The 27,421-nt window shown below is 45.6% G+C and overlaps 2 protein-coding genes across 8 annotated transcripts in view; one reads left to right on the top strand and one right to left on the bottom strand.

Moving 5' to 3' along the window:
• The window catches only part of RAD21 (RAD21 cohesin complex component), a 30,077-nt gene extending 4,856 nt beyond the window's left edge, over positions 1–25,221 (top strand). For 3 of the 4 annotated variants that reach the window (XM_085862348.1, XM_085862349.1, XM_085862347.1), the window contains exons 3-14: positions 4,591–4,720; positions 4,826–4,925; positions 5,141–5,247; positions 5,356–5,541; positions 6,404–6,520; positions 6,747–6,869; positions 6,958–7,184; positions 11,693–11,828; positions 11,960–12,111; positions 12,386–12,535; positions 12,966–13,049; positions 17,836–25,221. In XM_085862348.1, the coding sequence (XP_085718474.1) occupies positions 4,591–4,720; positions 4,826–4,925; positions 5,141–5,247; positions 5,356–5,541; positions 6,404–6,520; positions 6,747–6,869; positions 6,958–7,184; positions 11,693–11,828; positions 11,960–12,111; positions 12,386–12,535; positions 12,966–13,049; positions 17,836–18,027 (1,704 nt within the window). In that variant the 3' untranslated portion in view covers positions 18,028–25,221. The remainder of the gene's footprint in view (positions 1–4,590; positions 4,721–4,825; positions 4,926–5,140; positions 5,248–5,355; positions 5,542–6,403; positions 6,521–6,746; positions 6,870–6,957; positions 7,185–11,692; positions 11,829–11,959; positions 12,112–12,385; positions 12,536–12,965; positions 13,050–17,835) is intronic. The other variant, XM_085862350.1, reaches the window with a different exon arrangement.
• The window catches only part of LOC147009910 (uncharacterized), a 22,068-nt gene continuing 19,816 nt past the window's right edge, over positions 25,170–27,421 (bottom strand). For all 4 annotated transcript variants that reach the window (XM_085862342.1, XM_085862344.1, XM_085862345.1 and 1 more), the window contains one exon: positions 25,170–26,068. In XM_085862342.1, the coding sequence (XP_085718468.1) occupies positions 26,061–26,068 (8 nt within the window). In that variant the 3' untranslated portion in view covers positions 25,170–26,060. The remainder of the gene's footprint in view (positions 26,069–27,421) is intronic.

The following is a 27,421-nucleotide window of genomic DNA, read 5'->3' as shown; positions in this document are numbered from 1 at the left end:
TCATTACTCGTTTTTACAGGATCTAACGTAATGGTTATAGTGGAGCTGTCTCTCTCTCACACTCACACACACACACACACACACGGCTGTTAGATGAGGAAAACATCCACTGAATTTGGGGGAAGTGCCGTCACTTCCCGGAGCACTATGGGTACCCGTGACATCACAACAATGGCACCGCATGGTTGTTTTTTACGTGTTCTATCATTTTAAATTCTGAATACCAAGCAAGGAAGCATCAGGTACCATTTTTAAAGTCTTTGGTATGACTCGGCCAGGGTTTGAACCACCAAGCTCCCAGACTCAGAGTAGACGCTCAAACCATTACAGGGGCGTTCCATGTCAAGTGTACACATTTTTCAGTGAAATTTTGACACATCGTCTCAGATTTCACTCTTTTTTTTGTGCAAGTGTTTGTATCCACGCTAAAACATTATGTGTCAATTTTCAGACCTGGGGGCCCATCAGGGCCCATTTTAGGGCCCCGCCCCAATTTGGGCACCCCCGGTTGACCCACACTCTTCCAGTGGCCATATCACAGGTTGTAGTGGTCCGATTTGGATGATCTTTGTATCAAAATGCTCGTAAAAGCGAGATATTTCGAATCGCGTAAAGTAAAATCATTCCGAAACAGTAATTCAAAAAGTTATAGTTTGGGGTGCCCGTTAACCTTGGGCCCCCGCCCCCCCCCAGCCAAACCGATAATCCCGATTTTTTTTTTTTTTTTTTTTTTTTTTTTCCCGTGTGAGAATACCCCTTCATATACTCCAACACCTGAGCATAAATTAAAATGGGATCTCAATGGGCTCAAGTGATGATGGTTTTCTTGTTCGGGGTCCACATATCACTAATTCTTGATTCGACATTGGGCGACGTTTGCCGTCATCGTTCCAATGACGTCACCTGCTGGCAGGCGACTTTATGTCTGAAATTGACAATCATCTCTGGACTATTATATATATATATATATATATATATATATATATATATATATATATATATATATATATATATATATATATATATATATATATATATATATATATATATATATATATAATATTGCATCATTTGCGAAGTTATTCTGCCTTTGTGTCTATTGATTTTTAAGTGTACATTTTTTGTATAACCATCATCGAATTAAGTTATAAATGGGATAATCACAGTTTTTGCAGTAAGCATGGCGACTGAAGATCGAAAGGAGTTCCGAAAATACTGTTGCGATCCGTTCAGCTGCCATAAAACGAAACGACGAAAAGATCTTCGCAATGTGTCAAATGATATGTTGATGAAATTTTCTTCAAAGGTGAAAAAATATGACAGACTTTGTACTTCGTGCAGAAAAAAACTCTCAGTTGTCACCAGAGCGTATTGAAGAATCATCTTCGACTCGTTCGAAATTATCATCAGAAGGTACTATCGAAGGCATTGCAGAATCTATTTCGACAGATGAGGACGAGGAGGTTTTTGAGCGAGAAGCAGAAGTTGACCTATTAAACCAGTTACATTAAACCAGTTACATAAAGTTACATTAAAAATTAAATTAAAGTTATTAAACCTATTAAACTACAACCAGAAGTTGACCTATTAAACAAACGAAAGGCGGAAAGGAACCCAGGGTACGTTCCTGAAAAGCGGAGTAAAGTGGAAGATTCTGTGCGAAAGAAATTAGAACTAGTTGCTGGACCAAGCACTGCGGAGAAAACACAAAATACAGCATCAAAATGTGATGAAAACTGCATGCCAGAGGTGATCAAAAGCCTGAAAGAAAAATACGTTGTTTCGAGCCGTTCAGAGCAAATACGTATACTGACAATATTTGCTCGGAATATGAGCATCAGATGGATGATTAGTGTATTCAGTTGCTTCCAAAGAATGGCTGTGCAAGCCAAAAACTTAGAGAAAGAAAATGGTATGCTATCGTCTCCAAATCCCAAACCGTAAAATATTGCCTGACGAAGTGAAATCCGCCGTAACCGAATTTTACCGAAGTGATGAAGTCAGCCGAATAATGCGGGGAGAAAAGTACTGTGTGGTGGTCAGGAATGAACATGGAAAAGACAAAATTCAAAAGCGCCTGGTACTAAACAATCTCAAGGAACTGGTTCAGAAATTCAAAGAGAAGAACCCTGGCTTGAAAGTTGGATTCGTGAAGTTTGCCATGCTCCGTCCCTCGGAGTGTGTCCTGGCCGGTTCAGGCAGTACACACAGTGTATGTGTCTGTACGATACATCAAAATGTGAAACTCTTGATGTTTGGTTCCAAAATGCCACAGATCGCTGAACTTCCTAGCTATCATCATGTGAAAGCACGCATAGTTTGTAATCCAGCACAACTGGCATGTTATTTCAGAACTTGTGAAAGTTGCCCATCAATTGAAGACTTCAAAACCGAGCTACTGAGTGCTTATGAACTAGAGGATATTGATGAAATTCAGTTTAAACGGTGGACATCCACCGACAGATCTGAACTGAGCTCCATGGTCCTGCCTTTGGAAGAATTCATTAATCAATTCTGTGAACACGCGGTGAAATTAGTGAGACACGACTTCATTGCCAAGGCCCAATCTCAGTTTCTGAAAAATAAGAAAGACAAAATCGGTGAAGGAGAATTTGTCATTATTGGAGACTTCTCAGAGAACTATTCGTTTATCGTACAGGATGCGGCCCAGAGATTCGATCGGAACTGCTCTCAAGCGACAATTCACCCCTGGGTTTACTATTTCAAATCGGACGATGGCAAATTAAAGCACGATTCGTTCACGTTTATATCAGAATGCAATACTCACGACGTTGTCTCAGTCCACCTCTTCCAAAGAATGCTCATTGAACACTTGAAATCTAGCTTTGGAAATGTAAAGAAACTTTACTATTTCTCAGACGGTTGCGCTGGCCAATATAAGAATTGCAAAGCCTTCATAAACCCATGTCATCACAAATCAGAGTATGGTATTGATGCAGAATGGCGTTTTTTTTGCCACAAGTCCTGGCAAGGGCCCTTCAGATGGCGTGGGAGGTACAGTCAAACGAGAAGCAACACGTGAGAGCCTGCGTAGACCTTACGACAGTCAAATTATTTCTCCAAAAGATCTTTTCGCCTTTGCTGAAAATGGTTTGAATGAAATGAAGTTCGGTTACGGGATCCAAGAGGCGTATTGACGAGGAAGAACGAAATCTGGAAGAAAGGTTAAAAACGGCCAAAACCATAGCTGGAACTCAAAAACTTCATGCTTTCATCGCTATTTCTGAAACCGCTCTTCAAGTACGCTAATTCAGCCTTTGCGAGGAACACCGTATCGAGTCAGCTATTTCAAAATCTACACCAACTTTTAACGGGAAACTCTCAGGTTATGTCACAGTGCACGATGATGGAAAATGGTGGCTTGCCTGCATCATGGAAGCCTTTTAGGACACTCATGAAGTGAAAGTGAATTTTCTTCATCCAAACGGGCCCGCAAATAGTTTCTTTTTTTTCTTGACAATGAAGATCGCTGCATTTTAGACATTTCTGATATACTTCTTTCCGTAGAACCAAAAACTGCTACAGGTAGAACCGACACAATCAGTAAAAAAAGAAATACAGCTGTCAAATAAAGCATTGGTTGGCAAAAAATCTTGACTATAATATGGTCAGAAAAACTCTTACTCATACTAGTATCGCTTCCAGTTCCTGCATGTGCATGTGGAAAATGAATGTACAATATACTGATATAGTGTATTGGAAATATTGTGCTTTGTATTGTGGCGTATTGCATGTCCAGCACCCGAGTCCCCGAACAATAAAACCATCATCACACTTGAACCCATTGAGATGCCATTTTCATTTATGCTGAGGTGTTGGAGTATATGAAGAGGTATTCTCACACGAAAAATCGGGACCATCGGTTTGGCTGGGGAGCGAGGGCCCAAGGTCAAAGGGCGCCCCAAACTATAACTTTTTGAATCACTGTTTTGGAGTGATTTTACTTTACGCAATTCGAAAGATCTCGCTTTTCCGAGCATTTTGATACCAAGATCAGCCAAATCGGACCACTACAACCTGTGATATGGCCTCTGGAAGATTGTGGGGCAGCCGGGGGCGCCCAAATTTGGGGGGCCCCGAAAACGTGGCCCGATGGGCCCACAGGTCTAAAAGTTGGTATTTTGAGTTTTTTCACCCAAGTGAATAAGTGACCAACATATGGGGAGAAAATGAGTTATTAGTGTCGGGAGGGTGTGTACACTTGACATGGAATGCCCCTACACCACCATTTGTCTATTTACTAGGGGAACTTTTACTCCGTAGATTTGACCGTGTGACCGACTGCAAGCTTGGTTACCTTTCCTCATCATGAGTCTTCTCTATTTCTTTTCTGCAGAGCTTCTTTTCACAAATTACTGAGAATGTGTTGGATGTAACCTTTTTTTGGAGAACAAGATTCCACCCATTTGTGCAGCTTCTCCATGTTGTTTACGTAGCTCTTATTAAAAGTGATCGTTGCCCTTACCGATTGTACGATGGTTGATTTGTTTCACACGTTATTTTGGACGTTGGTTCGGCATGCTTTGCTACTTGGTATCCAAAAGCATCCATACTTTTGTCCTGATGCAGGTGAAAATGGCTCTGCGTACCTCCGGTCACCTCCTGCTCGGAGTCGTCCGCATTTACAGCCGGAAGGCGAAATACCTTCTGGCTGACTGCAATGAAGCCTTTGTCAAGATCAAGATGGCCTTCCGGCCAGGTGAGGCCGCCGCCGCTGCTCGAGCATTCAATAGCGATGAAACAAATATAAGCTTTGACCATGCTGAACCAGCATAAAGAAATGTGAAATGCACTTTTTGTGCAGGTGTGGTGGACTTGCCCGAGGAGAATCGTGAGGCAGCATACAACGCCATTACGCTTCCAGAGGAATTCCATGACTTTGACCAGCCCCTTCCTGACCTTGGGTATGAACTGGATAATGTAATGGAGGGTCGTGGGCGGCACAAGGTGAACATGAGCATTGGCACACGGCTGTGTGCTGTGAATGGTGGGACACACTAAGAGAAATTTATCTGGGGTTGGTGGTCAATCGGGCCTTTGAGAGCAGGCTGTGGTGAAGTAAGATGACGCAGATCTGCTGTACGTGTGATGTAAAGACGTGTCTGGGCCACGTCTGCAGGGAAATTGACGTCGCACAGCAGTTCACCTTGAACCAGAGCCGTGCCGAGGAGATAACGATGAGAGAGGACGTGGGAAATCTTCCACTCATACAGGATGAAGGCTTTGGTCTGAATCCTGTCCTTGTCCTGACTTTTCTGCACAACATTTGATGCTTTTCAGTTGCACCCCCCATGTTGGATCCTCACTACCTCTCCTTTAACCTTTTTGCTGCAGCGGGATTTGGTGGTGATGAGCGCGAGGATGTACGTGAGGGAAGCACTTTTGACATATTGGTTGGAGCTGGAACCTCAGCCTTATTGTTGGATGCTGAGCAGAGCATTGACCCCCCTGCTTCAGACCCCCTTCAGTATAATGAGCCTGCCAAGGATGATGACTTTGGTGGAGATGGAGGGATTCTACGTACGTGCATGTGTTGCGGTTTGCTTTTGTCTTTCTTGAATTATTTGATATAAAAGAGAAACTTCACTTTGACATACAACTCTCGTTCAGGAAAATGCAAGAAGATGAACATTTTATTTTTTTTTGAGGCTTATGGTGAAGCTAACACCACACATGTGTTGGACGAGGACATATCCCGACCAGATATTTCTTTGCTTCCCATCTTTCGTCTGTTAATGTTTGCAATGTATAACAGAAGGAATGTGACTTGATGAGACTCTATTAAGAATAAAAAAATTGTCATACCCTTTGAAGACTACCAATTGTTTTAGCTTTTCAAAATTTATGGTGGACATCTCGTCTCATGTTCATTGCTCCGAAATCAATACTGTTTGATGGATTACCTTCATCTGGAGCTATGCACATTTGGTGGCTTTAGGTTGGATCTCCAAGAACTGAGCTTGCTTCGGTGGGTGCCCGTAAACCTTTTGGTGAAGGGTAACAGCCTCGCCAGCTTGTCTTCACCCAGCTATGCTGGACTGTCAGGCGTGTTTGGTCTCGCCGATGCCGCCTCACCTATCCACACCCACCCCCCACTTGAGTCTGTCCCAGCCTCCCCAAGCCGCTACATCCCACGTCCCATGTCCCAACCACCCTCCCCCCCCCACTCCACCCAACTCCTCCCATCCTGTACTATGTTCCAGCCATACTCGTCTTGCAAGCATATGCCATAGCCATTATTTTGTATTTTAATCATTTGCGGGTGTGTGTTTTGTCCAAACTGTTTGGGGTAATATAATATTCTTTAGGATACCTCGATAAAGTCATTTGCCCCTTGTTTTTGTTGTTGTTCTTGTCTGAAATCTTTTCATACCGCTGGCAGGCGATAACCTCCTTCAGACAAAAGGGGGAGGCATTTTTGACGATCCCCCCATCACAACGGAAGGAGATGTTGGTATGCCTGCTGAGCCAGGGGATGAGGTGGAGGACGACGTCTCAGGTTTGAGCCTTCTTTTATGGTTTTACTCTCTTCATCTCAAACTCCAAGCATTTTCAGCTTTGGCTAAGATTCCATTTTTATTTTTCCTTGTACAGTATAACCAGCTTGAATGTTACTTTGTGTTGTTTTGTCAATATGTTGATTTTTTTTCTTTTGGTTTGGTCGACTTTAGAACTGTTTGTGGTTGATGGTTGATAAAGTGCTCCATTGCATTGTGGTTGTGCAGACGCTGGACCACCGAGCCCACATTCGGACGAAGCTGGGGAACCCCTTCCAGCTGTTGCCGACCAGACTACGCTGGTTCCAAACGAGAAAGAGGCATTTGCCTTAGAACCCATTGATGTCACCGGTCAGTGAAATGGCATCTGTCATGGGGTAACATGTTTGTATGTAAAGTCATTTTTGTGTTTTGACATTCACTTTTCTGCTCGGCTAAGCAGTGAAGGAGACAAAGGCAAAGAGGAAGAGGAAGCTGATTGTTGACAGCCTGAAGGAGTTGGACAGCAAAACTATCCGTGCGCAGCTGAGTGACTATTCGGACATAATCACCACTTTGGACCTTGCCCCGCCCACGAAAAAGTTGATGATGTGGAAGGAGAGTGGAGGTGTCGAGAAGCTGTTCTCACTGCCCGCGCAGCCCCTCTGGAACCTGAAGCTCCTCAAGGTAAAATTATTTATTGAGATAACATTGCTGCTCGCCAGTGTGCCATCCATCAAATAAACATGAAACTGGGCATCCTGTCTGCCAGCATTAGTTGGTGATCCCTAGTTGGACATTAAAGATCCCACGGTCAGTGTCTTTCACGAAGAGTCTGCGAGCAATCACACTGACCAAATTCCAAATTCCTGTCCTGAATTTTCAAGGAACACCCAGCTTAATGATGCCCGGCTGAAGGACTGCACAACCGGTAATGCAACGCCGTGCCTGTGATAGTCTGGCCGAGAATCGAACCCGGCCAAGAGAGCTCAAAGACATACGTGTTACCTCTGCATCATGCTGTCGGCCTTTTTAAGTCATCTCTTCGAGCATGACCTAATAATATGGGTGTCGATGTCCTTCGATCCGTCCGTCCGTTCACTATGAAGTTGAAGCGGGAGATCTGGTAATTAGTGATCCTGATAGAGGTCGATGAGACAGACGTACATGATGGGATGACTTTCAAGGTCACCGAAGGTCAAGGTCAAGGTCATGAGGCCTTTGAAGTTGCGAAAATGACGATTTTCAAATTCTCTCTCCTCTGCCATTTCTCAAGCGATCTTGAATTTGATTGTAGCATATGAATCTATGGGACAATATCTAAATTTTGATCGGGCCGGATTTTCGATATTCGCATTCGTTTTCGTGTCACGTGACTTCAAAGTTGGCAAAAAATGCGAAAATGACGATTTTCAAAATCTATCTCCTACATTTCTCAAGCGATCTTGTATTTGATTGTGGCATATGAATGTATGGGACAATATCTAAATTTGGTCGGGGCGGATTTTCGAATTTCGCTTTCGTTTTCGCGTCACGTGACTTCAAAGTTTGCAAAAACTGCCCTACCTTCAGGAGGCAAAATATTGTTACTGGCCGGGGGGTCAGCCGCCAACCGACCGATCTGAACGGAGTCGCAAGTCGAGTAGGCCCGACCGATCGCCCGGAATATAGATTTCCACCCGGATAACTCCGAGCGACGGGTCCTTGTACAAGAACCGAAATACGCCAATCGGCAGATCACGTGGGGTAGGGTTCGATTGCCAATCTTCAATGTACCGAAATACCCACGTGATCCAACAACCGGGGTATTCCACCCTCGACGGAACTCGTACGGAACAAACCGCCGAGGCGAGCTTGTCCGTGCGAGATTCCAAGCGGCGTAACCGCCGAGAACCGTCGGTAAAAAATGTCCCCCTATTACGGCAAACCAACGGCTTTCTAACTCCCAACACACGAAATGTTCAGTCAATGAGGGAATGGACGAAACGAGCAGGTTTACATTCACACAAGGACATTTATTATAATGAAACACGTATGCAATTAAATAAGGCAAAACACGTATACAATTATACAACCGTCTACTTATTATGCACAGTCATTTACACTTAACAGCAGTTCCTACTTATTAGACGGGCCCACACACACACACACACACACACACACACACACACACACACACACACACACACACACACACACACACCGGTGGCTGAGGCCTTTAATCACGAGCTCCAGCTCAGAGGACAGGTGAGCTGAAACTCAGAGCTTGACTCGAACCTTTCCACCTCGTGTGGTCTTCAACTTGTCCGGACCCGGGCTCCAGCAAGAACAAGCTGGATCCAATTGCCGTGATCCTTCCCGAGCTCCCGCGAATCCTCCCCCGCTTCTCAACACGTGCCGGTGAGACGAGGCGCCGATCCTTCCTGTCGACCGTCACTTCCCCGAGGATCCAACTCCAAGAAGAGGCCGATGCGTCGCACCAAGCCGGGAAACAAAATGGAGAACGAAAAGCTCCACGACCCAAGAGGAAGAGGAAGAAGAAGAAGAGGAAGAAGCCTCCACTCGCAGCTCGAGCCGAACAACCAGCTCAAGTTCCTTCCAAAACAAAGCAGCAGCCGAAGCTCACTGAGCCAGCCGAAGCAAAAAGCTTCCGAAGGCCTCAAGCCAAGCAAGCCAAGCAGGACCCGATGGCTGAACGACTGCTCTCTCCGAAGCAAAAAAGCTTACTCCTCCCACGGGACTCAGCACACGAACTCAGCCCACGAACTCAGCCCTACCACGGGACTCCCACGAACTCTCTTTGAACAAAGAAAAGATGTTCTCTTTATCCTTTGCACCCCCTCCCCCGCACCCGGCGTGACTCATGCCCTCATGATCCACCCCCCGCTCAACCATGGGCGGGAGTTGTTGACGTCACCGCAGGGTTCTTCTTCCTCTTTGCAGAAGAGGGGGAGGGACGTCTCCATTGTTTGCTCCCTAACTATTAAATCGCATTAATAGTTAATGCATTAAAAGCGCATCTAATAGATTTCAAAACATTTAAACAATGGAAGGTGAGCTATCTCGGGAACATGCACTTATCGACATTGCTGACTAAGGGAACCTGTATGTTGTGTGCAATTGAATTCCAAATTCGTAACAAAATTCTTTACGGGGCATGGTAAAAGTTAGTGAATGGTGTCATTGCATAGCTGCTGACCTTGTATATTTACACATTTTCCGCCAAAGGTGCAAAAGTTTCAAAACCCGAAATGTAAACATTGGCATTTATTTTCAAAATATAATTTCGTGCGCGCGCACCAAAATGCCGAGTCATCTTTAACCAAACTGCGCAGTTCGAGCTGCGCAGTAGTCTTTGGTCATAACTGAACATTGAGAACTTGTGGTATTATAGAGACTAGTACGTGCCCGTAAAAAAAAATAATAATAATAAATAAATATTCAAACCGCGAGCAACAAACAACAACCACACAAGCCGTTTCTTCGCTCTCGCGTGCCCAGACGTGCGTGGCGCGGAAGTTCACATATTATTCGCAATTTAGTTTTAATACCCAATTATTCAATTAGCGCCAAAGTATTTTACCTTTTCGCAATGTCGTGGCAAGGAAAAACAAAAAAAGAGAGAAAAAAAATTACTTACTGGTTCGGAGCATACCAGCACTCTGATGTTACTGAAATTTATGCACCGTCTAATATGAAAACGATCATAACTTGGGGTATTGTGTTTATCAATAAATGCGCATAAGAAATCAAGAAATTATTAGAATACACTAAGTCGTCGTTATACGGAAGTCCGTACGTTGTAACCCATAATGGCGAACGCGGCTGAGCTTCCCTTCCCCATCGGCCACGCCCACGCAACAACGTGTCTTGTCATTGGTTTGGTAAATAAATGGCCATAACTTGGGAAGCACTTGTCCGATTAATATCAAACCTTGAAAAGGCACATCCTCAGGTCCCCAGAAATATATCTGGCAAGTTTCAATTAGATCGGACCAGCGGTTGTCGAGAAACAGCGGTCACACACACACACACACACACACACACACACATACACACATACACACATACACACATACACACATACACACATACACACATACACACATACACACATACACACATACACACACATTGTTGGAATTATAGATAGATGACCATCACCCCCACACGGGGGTAATTTTTTTTTTTTTTTTTTAAATAACAAACCAGCTGAAGTACTTGGCATTGCCTGGGGAAATTCAATGAAATATATTTACATGGCATGACAAATTGGGGAATGTTGTCCTTATGGTTTAGTATGAATTACCGATCTTCACAAAACCTATTACTCGATCGCTCTCTGGGGAGGGGGGGAGGGCGGGTGGGTGGAGGGATCACAGACAGTGTGTGTATAAGCACAGGCGCCAATTGAGGCTAAAGGCCAATTATTTGATTTTATCTGGGGTCAGTTATTTATTTATTTATTTATCCATCCAAACATAGCCCCCTCGACCTTCCTCTGGATGAAAGAGGAAGCCATGTAAAGTTTGGTTGCACTGGTTCCTTCAGGGTTCGAATGCATAAACGAACAAAAACTCTTCTTTATATATTACATTTAAGAGTAACGCACCGTGGCCTTGTGCGGCATGTTTCCAGCCCGCTGGAGGGAAAGGCGTGGCCTGTATAATGGGCTACACACAGACAGGAACTGAGCTTTCACAAATGTATTGCATGTCTATCTGTGAGTTAAATTAAGTGAAATCCTTGATAAATGTTTATTTTTTTTTAACATGTAGCTGCTACCTTTGTTGTTGTTTGGGTGCTCCTTCTGTATCCTTTTCAAGGGTTCCTGTTGTCGTAGGAAAATAAATGTTACCGTTGGAACGTTGCATTAAGCTCATATTCCCACTACTTCTTCAACCCCACAAAGACGGGCTTTTACAACAGCTTCATGATTAAACTGACAAACTTTTGTTCCAAGTAAATCGATTATTCGCTTTCCAACAGAACCATTTTGTTTACTATTGTACAACAGCATGAACCACGACGTTAAAGCTCAAGGTCCTGCTTCTTATTTGCGTCATGTACGGACACCTTAAAGTAATAGATGCTGCAAGGGGGGAGGGAAGAGTAAGGTTTTGAGAATCTTGCATTGTTGTTTATGCTGAGTTTCATAGTTTGAATCAAATGCCTGATTGTTGGCTGTGAATCAGCTGTTCTCTCGCTGTCTGACGCCCATCATGCCGGAAGAGCTGCGACGGCGTCGTCAAGGTGGCGAAGCGGACAAATTGGATGAGCTCATGAAGGATTTCGAGAACCCAGAGGTGCCCCGTGAGGAAAAGATCATCGGTGTGTCTTCCATCCCCCCCTTTCGACCCCGCATCCACTCGTATTGCCTTTTCACCTTGCAGTCGCCAAATGACCTTGTGCTTCCCTCCCTGGTTTTGTGCATCCCCACACGTTGCTTCGTCCCGAAACAGAGGAGCCAATTATGGAGGAGCCAAGTCGGCTGCAGGAATCTGCGGTGGTTGAAGGCGCGAGGTTAAACCTCACGGAGTCCCCCGAGAGCCTCAAACGCAAAGCGCAGGCGCTCGAGCCCGAACCCGAAGTGCAGCCCATTGTCTCTACCGCGGTAGGGCGAGGAGCCGTGCATGTTAATATATCTGACTGCTTTGTTGGAATGCATTGCAAAACGCATCATTGTGTGTAACATTGAATATTACAAACTTGTTGAAGCTACCGTTGTATCGAGTGTTTCTGCATCGTGACTTTCCCACTTTCACATCCGAAGCAGCAATCGTCTTCACAAGTCTTCTCTTTGTCGTCGTGTAAATGAAGTGCTTTTCAGGGGATTCGAGAATTTTTCTCCTCTTTCAATGTTGTGGCGAATACTCTTCTCACCATAGGTCTTGCCCTCTGGCACAGAAGCTCCCAGTGTAATCGAGCAGCCCGACTTGCCTCCTATCGACATGCCGCCGCCAGAAGAGATTCCTCTGACAATCCACGAGATTGTGCAGAATGAGGAGAAAGAGAAGAATAAATTGGAAGAGGAGGAGGTGAAAAAGACAGGGCTTTGGGGGGAGAAGATCTAAGTGGTGTTGTATTAGAGCGAATGTTTTTCAACTTGCATTTGCAAAAGCGTATCACGTTGTTACAGCGCGGCCACATCGCGCTGTTGTATAGTTGGCTATTCTGTCCTGTGTCTTCTGTCACACTTATGGCCGCGTACGTCCCTTTGATCTGAGGGCTACAGATAGAAATTTGTCTAACGTCACAACTCTTCCCATCATGCATGCTAATTCACCGTGTCTACATTTAAATTTTATAACTGCAAAATTGCTTCATAATTCTTAACCTAGACTTTTACTGCCCCCAGCCGTGCGATATCGAAGTATTCGCTTCTTGTTTTTATTAATTCTATGTTATACATCCATATCTACATAATGCTGGAACCAATTTCCAATGCAATGGGTGTGACTTTCCTAGGAAGAGGAACAGGTGGCAGATGGACAAGATCCTGAAGAAAAAAGATGGAACAAGCGCACTCAGCAGATGCTGTCCTTGCTGCAGGTACATCCATCATGCACTCGGTCACATTGGAATAAACCATTTGCAGGTTCCGCACTCATTAATCCCGACAAACACTCTGATTATTCAATTCATGACAAAACATCTCATCACCAAAAGGTTTACAGCATTGGAGAAGCATCCCTTTTGGTTGCCATTGTTTCATTTTGCTACCATCCAGTGATTCTTCTTCTTGTTTTGGTTGTTGCAGCTGATGTGGTGTAGCCATGCCCACGGGGAGGGGCATGATGATGATGCATGATGGGCGTGATGGTGGAGGAGTGGCCGTGGGGTTCGGCAAGGGATATGAGGTGTGCACGCCGTCTGAGGCGTCGTAGTAATGCTGGAGTCGGCCGGCTCGTGAGTGTACCACGTACGGAATAAAGGGGAGCCGCGGGCACAGTACGCCCACGCTCGCACTCGTGCAGCACAGCCCGGCGTACTGTGCCCGCGGCTCCCCTTTATTCCGTACGTGGTACACTCACGAGCCGGCCGACTCCAGCATTACTACGACGCCTCAGACGGCGTGCACACCTCATATCCCTTGCCGAACCCCACGGCCACTCCTCCACCATCACGCCCATCATGCATCATCATCATGCCCCTCCCCGTGGGCATGGCTACACCACAGCTGAGTGTGTCCATGCATACCATCCAAGGCTTGTGTGGCATTGTTTCAACCCTGGGTCCAGTGGCTTTGATGGTTGTTTCATGATTTCACATATTCAGTGGCTGTGCTGTTGATGCCGCCTTGGAATGCTTGGGGCAAAGATCTCCATCTAAACTTCTTCTTCTTCAACAGCCACAATTATTCCCACGTTGTTGAATTGGCCAGAAGTCAGGTCTGTCAGGTGAGGTCAGATCTGTGACCTGCTGCAGGTACCATGTAAACCTGTACTCACCTGTTCCATGGTCGGGTTGTCGGCGACTAAACCGTCTCCCCCACCAGGTTTTCTGGTGAGGACGGTGTTTGGATATGGACACCCAGCAGGATTAAAAACAAAACCTGTCAAAGGGCGGAGGAGCTCCTTGTGAGCCAACGGCCATCCATATCTCGTGCCCAACTGTGTCTGCGGACGTCCTCCTGCAGTTGCGTTACTTTTTATTAGGAGGTTGGTGGCAGGATTTGCACTCAGGCCACCGTAAAACCCTTCATTCCGCAAAACACAAAAACGCAAAAAAAAAAAATCTGAAAACCCACTCCGTGGGAGTACCTACTGTGCAGCTTCCCTTCGCAGGACAGCTCACCGGATGACGGGATTCGGGCAAAGCCTTCGGGACCCCCAATCTTTGAAAGGAGGGAAACCACGGGGTAACCTCCCTGGGTCAGATTGCGGGAGAGTGTGTCGGAGTGGTGCTGAGGTGTCGTCCACCAGACGGCGGTCTCCTTGGGTTAACCTGAGGCGGTCCCTTCGGCTGGGTGCCTGGAATGTCCTATCCCGAAGAGAGGATGATCTCCTGTCTTTGTTATCATCTGAGCTCAAGCGTTTGGACATCGGTATTGCAGCACTCTCTGAGGTTCGGAGACGGGATTGCGGCGAGATAATGGTGGGTGGTTACACCTACTATTGGTCTGGTCGCTCTGATGGTTACCATACTCAAGGAGTTTCTGTAGCTGTGTCCAATAAGCTGACCCCAATGATAATTGAGGTAACACCAGTCAACGAGTGTATTATGAGACGAAGGATTCGTCATTCCTTCGGTGTCATTTCCATGGTCTCTGTCTATGCTTCGACTGAGGCTAGTGACCTCACCGTGAAGGACACATTCTACGCCACACTCGAGTCTGTGGTTGATCAGTGCCCCAGACAAGATACACTTCTAGTCTTGGGGGATTTCAATGCATCGACTGGAACTGATAAGGATGGTTATGAGACGTGTGTTGGTCCCCATGGGTCAGGAACTATGAACCAGAATAGCACTAAGTTCCTTGACTTTGCAAGAAGTCATGGACTTAGGGTGGCTGGTTCATGGTTTCAGCGCCCACAAGCTCATCGCTGGACTTTGTATTCCAACGCTGGCGGTGTGGCAAAGGAGATTGACCATGTCCTCGTTGATGGTCGCTGGAGGATGATCCAGAACTGCAGGGTCTACCGGAGTGCTCAGTTCCTCAATACTGACCACTGGCTTGTTGTAGCAACTCTAAAGCTGCACCTTAAATACTGGAGAATGGTACCATCCCAGCCTCGGCTGGATGTTGCCAAGCTCAAGGATGAGAGGGTAGCTTAGGAGTTTGCAAACAAGCTGAGTGGACATTTGGGGTGTCTGGGTGCTTTGGGGGTCCTGAAGAGTTATGGATTACCTTCAAGACCACCGTCCTTGATGTTTCCGGTGGATGTCTTGGAACTCACCGCAGGGCAAAGAAGAATTTTGTCTCAAGGGACACTGGATACCATTGACCTGAATGGCAGAGCTGAGCTGTTCAGGGAGCTGAGGCGTAAAACTGTACGTGCACTGAGGGTGGACAAGGAGACCTATGTGCGAGGAATCTGTGAGGGGGTAGAGCATCACCTGTGGACAGGTGATTCTCGTCCCGCTTACAGGGGAATTCGCGCATTGCGTTCATCCAAGCCCATCCCTCGGAGCACTGTAGTTAGAGCAGAGAGTGGTAGGCTCTTGACAGAGGAGTCTGAAGTGAAAGCCCGTTGGGCTGGTTACTTGGAGCGGTTGTACCAGGCTGATCCACCAGCTGTCGAGTTGGACGTCAATGGTGTTACAATCCCTGTTGCTGACCCTCCAATCAATTGTGGTCCACCTTCGCTTGTGGCAACATGGGCTGCGGTGAACCGGTTGAAATGGTAAAGCTCCAGGGATCTGTGGCATCCATGCAGAACTTCTCAAGGCTGGTGGAAATGCTGCACTCGTGTCGTTGCATGCAGTTTTGTGCTCTGCCTGGAACACAGGCATCATCCCAACTGACTGGAAGAGGGGCCATGTTGTCCCTCTCTGGAAAGGGAAGGGTGATCGCCAAGACTGCAACAACTACCGAGGGGTGACGCTGCTCTCAGTGCCAGGCAAGGTCTTTGCTCGGATAATTCTTGATAGGGTTCGCCACCATCTGCTTGAGCACCAGCGTCCAGAGCAGTCAGGCTTTACACCAAAGAGGTCAACGATTGACCGTATCCTTGCTCTTCGTGTCCTCACCGAACGCAGACGAGAGTTTCGGCAGGGGCTGCTTGCAGCCTATGTTGATCTCTGTAAAGCGTTCGATTCAGTGAATCGTGATGCCCTCTGGAGGATTCTTGGTCTTCGTGGGGTGCCACCAAAACTCATCGATCTGATGTCTGAACTCTACTCTGGTACTGAGAGTGCTGTGAAGTGTGGTGGTACCATCTCTGACTTATTTCCAGTTGTTACTGGAGTTAGTCAGGGGTGTGTACTGGCCCCCCACACTTTTCAGCACTTGTATGGACTGGATTTTAGGGAGGATGTCGGAAAGATCAAACTGCGGTGCATCGTTTGGGAATGTCAAGATCTCGGACCTTGATTTTGCAGATGATGCAGTCATCTTTGCGGAGACTTTAGATATCCTCTTGGGGGCCCTCGAGGTGCTGAATGCGGAGTCGGAGCCGCTGGGATTGCGGGTTTCTTGGGTCAAAACTAAGATCCGGGCTTTCAATGACATCTTAGATGCTGCTGTCCTGTCTGTGTCTGTTTGTGGTGAGGATGTTGAGGTCGTGGAGAGATTCACTTACCTTGGCAGTGATATTCATGTCTCTGCTGGCTGTGAGTCAGAGGTCAATGGACGTCTGGGTCGGGCCTGGGGAGTCATGGATTCACTGGATCATGGGGTGTGGCGCTGCCGGTACCTGTGCGGGAGGACGAAAGTCCGAGTCTTCAGGTCCTTGGTGCTTCCAGTCTTGCTCTATGGATGCGAGACTTGGACTCTGACCAGGGATCTGAGACAGAGACTTAATTCCTTTGGTACCAGGTCTCTTCGGAGAATCCTTGGCTATCGCTGGTCAGATTTTGTGTCCAACGAGCGGTTGCTGAGAGAGACTCGGATGAGATTTGTTACCTGCATGGTCCGTGAGCGTCAGTTGCGGCTGTATGGACATGTGGCTCGTTTTCCTGACGCTGATCCTGCTCACCAGATTCTCTCAGCAAGGGAGTCCCGTGAGTGGAGGAGGCCGATGGGCCGACCACGTTCCTCGTGGTTGCAGCAGGTTGACCAGCATCTCAGGGAGATGGGGATGGGCCTGGCATCTGCCTGGGGGAAGGCCAGACGGAGGCCCCTGGAGTACCGGCAGAAAGTGGACGCAGCGACGCGCTGTTCTGGCACATGCTCCCATACCTGTCCTGACCTGACCTGACCTGACCTGACCTGAGCTTGGCCTGAGTCTTTCATGAACTGACTGGCCAGGCCTGACTTTTGATTAAGATTAGGGCAGGATTTTGTAGTTTGGCCTTGGTGCCGGCGATAGCTCACCTACTATTTTCTAATGACACCTTTAACGTCCACCATCTATTTCCGACAAACACAGGATGCCCAGTTTAACGTCCATCCGAGGGACGCCAGACACATTGATGAATCTTCCTGCCTGTGACACACTGGGATAACAGTTTCTAGCTGGGTTGGGATTCAAGCTCAGAGGCGAGTGCGCGTACCACTCGGTCATCCTCCCAGCCTTAGATATCCCTCGAAACAATTTTTCTTTTTCTGAAGCAGAAGGACATGGCATGTGCTATGGCCAGTTTGTTGAAGTTGACAAGTCAGAACAATAACACCCTGCAAAGTTTCATGATTTGATACAAATTTGATTTCCCCCCCCCCCTTCCATTTCCTCAGCGTGTGCTGGCCAAGACGGGAGCAGATTCTGTCAGCCTGTTGGACCTCTGCAGACATCACAATCGCAAGAAGGCCACGGCAAACTTTTACAGCTACCTCGTGCTGAAAAAGCAGCAAGCCATTGAGCTGCAACAGCTTGAGCCATATGGAGACATCATCGCCACACCAGGGCCACGTTTTCATGGATTATAATGCACTCGGTCACAGCCTGTCATTAATCTTGGTTTTTATTGGCTTGTCTTGCTTCCACTTCTGGAAGCTCATTTTATCTTGCCTTGCCGTGCCACACCGTATGTGGATGCTGAGCTTGTCTTGCCGTGCTTCCCTCTTCGTGGTGGTCCGGCTCGTCTTGCCGTGCATCTCTCGTTGTGGCGGCCTGGTTCGTCTTGTGCTTCCTTGTTCGTGGTTGCCCGGCTCGTCTTGCCGATACTCCCTGTCCGTGGCGGCCTGGCTGGTCTTCCCGTGCCTCCCCGTCCACGGCAGCCTGGCTGGTCTTGCCGTGCCTCCTCATTCATGGCAGCCTCGGTTTTTCCGTGCCTCCCCGTCCGTGGTGGCCTGGCTGGTCTTGTCATGCCTCCCCGTCCATGGCGGCCTGGTTGGTCTTGTGCCTCCCCATCTGTGGCGTCTCGGCTCATTTCGCAGTGCCTCACCCTTCGTGGAGGCTCGGCTCGGCTCTTGCCGTGCCTCCCTTTGAGGGGGCCGGGCTCGTTTTGCCTTGCCCACCAATTATATAGCCTGGGTTCACCATCAGCCCCCTGCTTTACGATGCATATTTTTACCCACTTACAATGGAACACCAATACCCAGGTGGGATAGATTACCCCAGGGGGGTTGAAAGAAACCACAGTTTCTTGTACATGTTAATTTTATTTGCAAAAAGTTTGCAATTCGTTTGCTGAGGTTTTAAATTTTTTTTTTGTCTTTCCTGAAAGGAAAAGTAGATGTTGCCTCATGGGTGTCCTTTTAGGTTTAAACTCTACTTTTTGTTTGACATTTAAGTTTGCACTTCTCCATTTGTGCTTTTAAGCTTCTCTCCCACACACTATAATATGATTCCACCTTATTCTGTGCTGTATGTTTGGCTGTGTAGATGGTTATCCTTAAGTGTGCAGTATTTACAAAAAGACCATAAGATAAACATGTCTGGGTTGGTTACGATTGCTTTTTTTTTTTTTTTCTAAGAATAAAGTATTCTTTACAATTTTCTCGGTTCACTTAAGCACGATGGTGTTTAAATGGAATTGCAATAACCCCAAGGGTGCGTCTTCTCCAGGAGTGTATACTTGTTTCGACAGAGTTGGGGTATTCACAAAGGCTGGTCCTTTCCCATGTGACCTTTTGTTGTTTCCCTCGCCAAAGAAGAGGGTATCGCATTTCGGTCCATTTGTTCGTCTGCACAGAACTTTCGTGTTTTTCTCCACAACCGCCTGTCAGATAGAGACGAATTTTTCACCATTTGTGCAACGACTCAGGTAGAATGTTGTAATGATAATTATAACGTTGTTGGTCACGTGGTGTGGTAGCAATATTGGAAAAACTTTGAACCTCTGTGTCTGAAGCCACATCAAGGAAAAAAATTGAAACTTGGCACACGGCAAGTACTCCTCATGGGGAATGTATGTGATTTTTTTTATTTTTTTTTAATGTCATAGGTGCCCTCGTTATGATGTCAAATTGCATATGTAGAACGCCACATCCAACCACTTCTCTGAAGTGGCTGAACAGATTGAGGCGAAATTTTATATGTATGACCACCTGTCCATGAGGAACAAAAGGTTCACTTACACACATCATAGGTCATATGGTTGGCAGCCATATTGGATTGACCCTAAAACCTACAAAAATACACCACTCAAAAGAAGTCTTGGTGAGGGTCTGCAATCTCTGATTGCTCTTTTTCTTGTTTTTAAATCTTGCAACTTTGAGATTTGTTGTCATATGCTCAGTTACTTGCCCAAGACAAGCAGATGTTCAACTAACAGATTTTTTTTTTGTGTTCAAAGCTTCGTATGCAATGATGGCCCGTGGAGTTTTGGCCACGGTGAGAACGGCATTTATATTAATTAATTAATTCTGCCACCAAAGGTGGATGGAGGTTGTTTTCACCCATCTATCTGTGAACAAAACATCTCGACCTGATGAAATTTGGTGGAGAGCTTGCACATGTGACATAGACACAATGATGAGATTTTGGTGAAAATCTGCATCCGAGAATTTTTAAAGCGATTTTTTTTTTTTTCACCATTGAGCGACGGGGCTAAAAAAAAACGACGTCCAGCAGGATATCTCAAAGGTGTGGATGGATTCTGGCGAAACTTGGTGAATGAGTTGGATCGGTGACGAGAACAAGCTGATTAAATTTTAGTTCAAATCCAAATCCCACCCATCAGTGGGATACAAAACGTAAACGAATCAGCCTGGCGGAGGTATGCGCTCTACCGAGTGCCCTTCTCGTTGGTTTTAGCATTCGGTTTGATTTGCGTTTGAGGACCTGGTCATGGTCACTTCTCTTGGTCCTCTGAGATATCTGCTTTCAAAAAGCCAAGTAATCGTCGTACTTTTGGGTTGCCGTTGATTTTTTGTTGTATTATCGGTTTTTATTTATTTTGATCCCGTCTCAGGCCGAGCCGTTTCATCCCAATACCTCCCCTTCCCTCCCACTCCAGTTTCTTGTACCCACGCTGTCTCCAATTATAATGGACTGCAAAATTATTCACCACCAATGCCGCATTTAGATGAATTATGTGGAAACGTCATTATTATTTTTTCCAAATGAACTTTTATTTATCACTGAAGAGATCAAACTAAACTGTTATAGTTGAAGGAGGTTACATGTCAGGAATACCTGCAACAACAAAAAAAACACATGTACAAATCAAAATTCACTGGTTGCAAAACCATTCAACCCCTGAGGTCATCAGTATGTGGTGGAAGCACCTTTTGCAGCAATGACTGCGATGAGTCTTTGGCTCGGTCTCTTCGAGCTTTGTACACTAAGATGGTAAAATCTTTACCCAATATTCATGTGAAGATTTCTCACTCCGCCAAGTTTAATGGGGATCAATGGACTCCAATCTTCAAACCTCACCATAAATGTTCATTTGGTTTCAAGTCAGGACTGTGGGCCACTCAAGCACATTCATTTTATACTTATTCAGCCACTCCAGTGTGGCTTTTGCTTTGTGCTTCAGATCAATGTCCAGCTGAAACGTGAATCTCCTACAGTTTCATATTCATGGCTGACTCGAGCAGGTTTTCATCAAGGATTCTCAGGTACTTCGCATCGTCGATTGTCCCTTCTCTCCTGACAAGCTTGCCAGTCCCTCCTGATGAAAAACAGCCCCATAACATGATGCTGCCACCACGATGCTTGACAGTTGGGATGGTGTTGACTGGGTGATGTGCAGTGTTCGGCTTGCACCAAATGTAACGCTTTGAATTTAGACCAAAAAGTTCAATTTGTGTCTCATCTGATCTCAAAACATTTCTCCACATACCTGCAGTATCATGAAGATGATTTTTTCGCAAACTCCATAAGAGCTTCTCGCTGCATCTTTTTCAGTAATGGCTTCTTTCTTGCCAACTGTCCATGGAGGCCAGCTTTGTGACGGGAACGTGATATTGTTGATTGATGAACACTGACCCCCATCTCGGACATAGAGCCTTGCAGATCTTTCAAAGTCATTGGTGGATTTACAGTGACATCCCGAACCAGTGTCCTGCTTGCCCGGCTGCTGAGTTTGAATGTTCAACCTGATCTGGGTAGAGTCTGAGTGGTATGATATCTCTTCCACTTCTTTAATGGATTTCACCGACTCAAAGGGATTAACGAGTGACTGAAATCTTCTTATAACCCTCTCCTGAACGGTGCTTCTCTACCACTTTATGTCTGGCTTCTTTGAAAAGCTCCTTGTTCTTCATGTTTGCCTTGTTGGTTGACCAAGTGAGTTGCACCGTCGAACTTCTTCCATAAGTGGGGAAGATTAATTATTAAGTTAAACCACCGATTGTACACAGGTGAATCCTATTATACTTATTTTATAACATTTCAAACAAATAATTTACTCAAATGATTTATGGTTATTTAGGAAAAGGGTTTGAAAACTAATAACTGAGAATCATCTGATTTCTGTTAATCTGACTTTTATTCGCATTTTTAAGCTTCATAACTTTGGAGTAAGTTTATGAAAACTAGATATTAAGTTTGATTTGAAAACATCATGAAATAAGCTCAGGTGGCATCAAAATGTGAAAACTTTCAGGCCACTAAACCTGACCCATTATCCACCACCCTCACTTTAATTCCTTTCTTCAGCGTTCCGTTGAATACAAATAATAATGAGACACAAAAAAACCCTCTTACCAAAATCTAGTCTTACCGTTTCACCTTCACTCGTTTCTCTTTCCTGTGGAATCGGCTGCCCGAGTCTGTTCCGTCCCATTCTTCCCTCCAGTAGACAGCTGTTCACCACGACCTCAGGTTATCCCCCATCCATACTCATGGTCTTTTCTACCCCAAATGACCTCATTTCCAAGCACTCCCTTGTTTTCTGGTTATTGTAATTCAAATTCCTTCCTCCCCCCCCCCAAACCTCTTCTTTTGTTGATTTGTTCATTTTCTGATTCATCCCCTTTCCATTTCATTCAGCTTGTTCATGACCTCACTGTTGATATCCCTTGCTCCCTCCCTTCCATGAGCCTCGATCATTTATCCAAGAAGAAAAGGTTTCAGGCAAAGATTCTGGTTGATATCATGGAGTTCAGCCTATCTTGTTTTTGGTGAGGAATAAACTACTCCCCCTTCAAAAATTGTTTAAAAAAAAACAACAAAATCTATCTTCCATTTCCATCAGAGAGAGCTCACATTTTAACAAATGATGCTGAACTCAATACTGCAAACAAAATTGCTGTTTTTTGACCAGCCCTCAATTTTGTGAATGTCGATATTCCACAACAGTATACGAGTAGCAAATTTGATTCACTAAATATTATGCCATCTTGACCAAAGTACTACTCAACTGGAGGTTTTTGGAAGTGCCAACAAGGTGATTTGTGTTGTAGTATTTAAGCTTGATAATTAAATTTAAACGAAGGGCATGCGATGGAGCACCTACCTTCACCACGTAATGCCTGATCCACGAGAACATATCTAGCTCAATACATTTTTGAGATATCGTGCTATATATTAGTTTAGCCCCGAAGCCTGGTGTTGGCGCAGTGGTTAGGACAGCGGCTTGGGATCCAAAAGGTTCTGAGTTCAAGCCCCGTTGAGCCACTGAATTAATACACCAGGGGGTTGACTCAGCCTGTCATCCTTCCGAGGTCGGCGAAATGAGTACCAGTATACTGGGCCGGTGTATACCCCGGTTAAAATAGGTGTACCATATCCCTGTGTCGTAAGAGGCGACCAGGGTTGCGTCAGGAAGGGCATCCGGCGTAAAACATGTGCCAAATCACTATGCGGATCATACGGTTGATCCGCTGTGGCGACCCCTAACGGGAGCAGCCGAAAGAAGAAGAAGATATTAGTTTAGCCCCGTCTCTCACTGGTGAAGGAACTTTAAAAATTCTAGTAGTCGGATCCGGATCTTCACCAAAATCTAATCAGTTCGTCCTTGTTACACAACCAACCTGTCCACAAAATCTCCTCCGGATCCATCCACAACTTTTTGAGATATCCTGTCCACAAACAGACAAAGGGGTGAAACAACCTCCTTCACCCTCAGTGGTGGGGGTAAATATTGGTTCACGAGTCAGTAAGTGACCACTATATTCGTTATGGGTGTGTGTGTCTGTCTGTCTGTCTGTCTGTCCCGAGCAAAGCTCCGTGGGTTTTGATCCGATCCTGATAAAATTTGGGTGGGAGGTTTATATCATAATCTAGTTGTGTTTTCCTGAGAACGGGCGTGCTGCGCCCATTATGGGCGGATCCACGCCCAAAAAACGTGTTTTTAGGGGGTCGCCGATTTCAATTTGCATCTTCTCCGAGGGGTTTGTTGAATCTGACAGGGGTTTCGGTATTTGGTTAGCCCAATGGCACCTGCATAGCCCCACGGAGCTCGATTTTTCATTTTCATCCCAAGGTCAAGGTCACAAGGTCACGAACTTAGAAAATGTCCAAAAAAAATCAATAAATTGGGCATCGAGCTCCGAGGGTTTTCAACTGTTTCGAATGAAAGTTGGTATGCCCCGTGCTCTTCGAGGAATAAAACTTTCATCATTTACGGTTTTCCCCCCCGATTCCTGCCAGTTTGCCCGTGGCGTCCCCTCGAAGGTCAAAAAATTAAAAAGGCGAACCGTGTACATTGCTCGTGAACCATCGCCGTCTCCAGACTTGTCAGGCTCTTTATCGTTGTTGGCCTCATCTCTCTTCAGTGAAGAATCACTTGAAAATTAACACAACTCAGATCTCGATTCAGATCTTCACCAAAATCGAATCAATTCTCCCTCGTTACACACCCAACGTGTCCACCACGTTTCATCCAACTCCATCCACAACTTTTTGAGATATCTTGCCATGTATTGTTTTTGCCCCCATCTCTCAATGGTGAAGAATCACTTAAAAAAAATATATATTTATCATCGGAGCCCGATCTGGATCTTCACCAAAATCGAATCGGTCCGTCCTTGTCACACACCCAACCTGTCCACAAAATTCCATCCGGATCCATCCACAACTTTTCAGTTATCCTGTACAGACAGACAGACAAACGGAAAGGGGTGAAAACGTAACCTCCGCCACCGAAGGTGAATGAGGTTACAAGTTTTAAAGACTGCAGGGATTTTTTTTTCCCATCAGTTTACCACCGTTGATGTACCATCTTTTACACCACCTTATTTAACACGGAATTAGTTGTCCCTGGACATCTGAATTTTTGTTTGACCGTCAGAATAAAAACATTACGTTACTCTGTGCTTGCGTGGTTGGGATGGGATTCCGTGCAATTTGCCAAATTCACAGCTAAAGTACAGGTACTGCTTAAACTGTCGGTTCGTGGTCCAATTCGTATCCTCCACATTTCCAAATCTAACATTCAATTTTAATTAATCCATCACAACCTGACATCTGCAGACACAAAATGAACAAATTGCTTTACCCCGCTGTGCGCTTCGCATGTGGGGTAAAATACACCGCGGGATCTCGAATTTCTTCAATGCAAGTGTGACGAGTCAGCCGAATGTCATTGTTGGTTTTTTTTTTATTGCTCTCTGCCACATTGTGGCAGCTGCACTCTGTACAAAGGTGTGGCAGAGACTGGAAATTCGGTCTGGCTCAAGGTGCCGTGGGTTGGGGCCAAAGGTGAGGAGGTTTTCACATACGGGTAGATTTTAGGAATCACTAAAAACGAGTAAAAAAAAAAAAAAAAAAAAAAAACCAAAAGAAAATTAAAATTAACACCACAGTAGGTAGAACATGGGATGTGAGATGCACCAAGCCAATTATGGTACAACAAGCGAGCTCCAAGCTGGCAGATTACTGCTGGTCAAGTTCACCTGTAACCACTCAAAACCCCCAGCCTCAGGTAGGAGTAGTGGTCGGGAATAAAACAAAGGCTACACATTCACTTTCACCTCGAGCTTGGCAACGGCTCTCTACGTAACCGGCGATCCGCTTGCAATGTGGAAGCAAATGGTCGATTTACCCCCAGAATGTTTTTTTGTTTGTTTGTTTTTTTTAAACTCAAGTTCATGTTAACTGTGATGCAGCCTCGAAGCAGATAAAAACAATCAATCGGGTGTGGGTGTGGGTGTGTGTGTGTGTGTGTGTGTGTGCACACTTAATTAGCAGTTTCAACAATTAAATTTTCTACCTGACATTTCAGCTCGACTTGCCAGCTGCCCATTCTCAAGAAACCACGAGGCGACTTAACGACCCGACAGGTGAACACCGTGGGCGACCCGTAAATGTTAACTATTCGAAAAATCTCACCTCCCTGCTTCAAATGAATGAACCAGGACTGACAAAGCAAAGTTGGAGGAGAAGTGGGTTCAAGTGAGGTGGTGATGGGATGAGGGGAGGGTCGAGTCAAAAATATCCACCGTTCACCACCCAAATGTCGATCCAAATCTCCGTTACATTAAATCCCATCGGCTGTCATCCCACCAGCCAATAAACCAAGGCACCCCATGCTCCAACCTTCTTCTCCCAGCTTCCCCCTCGGTCTGTTCTTGAGACGATGTTTCGAGCACAAGGATGGGGAGAGAGAGAGAGAGAGAGCAATGTGCTAAGCACCTGGAAGAGGGAGAGACAAGGGAGGGGGTAAAGACAAAAGAGTGAGATTAGGGCGGCCATTTTCTACTCACCTGCAGCTCACCTGTCAGATGAAACTATTTTCCACACACATCCTCGATCACTGGTGAAGGGGGTGTTGCATGACAGGCATGTTTTTGGAGATCCCAATTTGTTTTTGTTTTTTAGGGATACGTGCCGGAAACGCAGAGAGAAATACACAAGCAATTTTGCGGTTTGATTTTTTTTCTTTTTTTTTGTTTGCACGACTCACCAAGGAATGCCATCAAAATGTGACGAGACAAACTTCGATACAACAAACCACTTAAATACCACTGATCAAGGTGAACTTGACGAGACAAATGTACCTCATGAAACGGAACACCAAGAAGGAACCCGCAAAGGCAGAGAGCAAAGATGGGAGTCATCAGGAGGAACCTGGGATAGCACACACGGTCACGTGCAGAATGAGGTCACGTCGACACCGTTCTGCACAAGCTTCACTTCATGCCATCTTTTTTAAAATCAAGTTTGTGAGTCATGGATGAAATGATTCCTGAGGATATGTCTGCTTCTTCTTCTCTGCATGTACACAGGAGATCCATGTTCATGGAAATGCGAGGTGACAATGTGAAAAGGCAAATTGGTGACGGTGGAGTCATAGTTGGAAGAAAAATCTGAGAAGAGGAAGAGGGAAAGAGAGAGTCTCTTGCTTGTTGAAGGATTGGCATAGAGGCCACTTACCAATCTGCATTGCAACAGCAATAGACCTGGAGGGATGAAAGAGACAGGATGACGATCGAGGTATGATCACCGTCACGGGAAGCAAGGAGAAGTTGACATTTCAGACGTTAAATCTTGGTCAGAGCAAAACAGTCGTTCTATTTTTGTTGAGGAATGACTTGGTAGACCGATGGTGGATCCTCGATCCACGGCTCGCTTTGGAACAATTTCTGCAACATGATCAGCCGAAGAGAGGTTGTGGACTCGATGTTGAAGAGCTCGAAACTCTTCCAGTTGGTGACCAAGGAAACCGATCGGTAGGTACATTTGACAATCCCTACAGCATGGACAGAGTGATGCTGTGAGATGTCAGAGTTGAACGAAATGTTCCAATTTGTCAAACCAGCATTAAATTAATTTCAAATCAGCAGTGAGTGACAGCTGTTGTCAACCTGTTTGTCGGGTGTAGTAATACATGAATGCTCTTTACTGGTTATACACAATTAGTACAGTACGTGGAACAATTTATTGGTTTAGTTGGTTTAGTCTCTTAGTCTGCAGGAAATGAATAATCCCAACCACCTTAACGTAATGTGAAACACACGTGTGCGCATGTATGGGTACTCGTGGACA

This window comes from Eptatretus burgeri, chromosome 17 (genome assembly GCF_056783735.1).
Source record: "Eptatretus burgeri isolate ZD-2024b chromosome 17, Ebu_testis_v1, whole genome shotgun sequence".
NCBI classification, from domain to species: Eukaryota; Metazoa; Chordata; class Myxini; order Myxiniformes; family Myxinidae; genus Eptatretus; species Eptatretus burgeri.
This window is presented reverse-complemented; position numbering and strand designations above follow the sequence as displayed.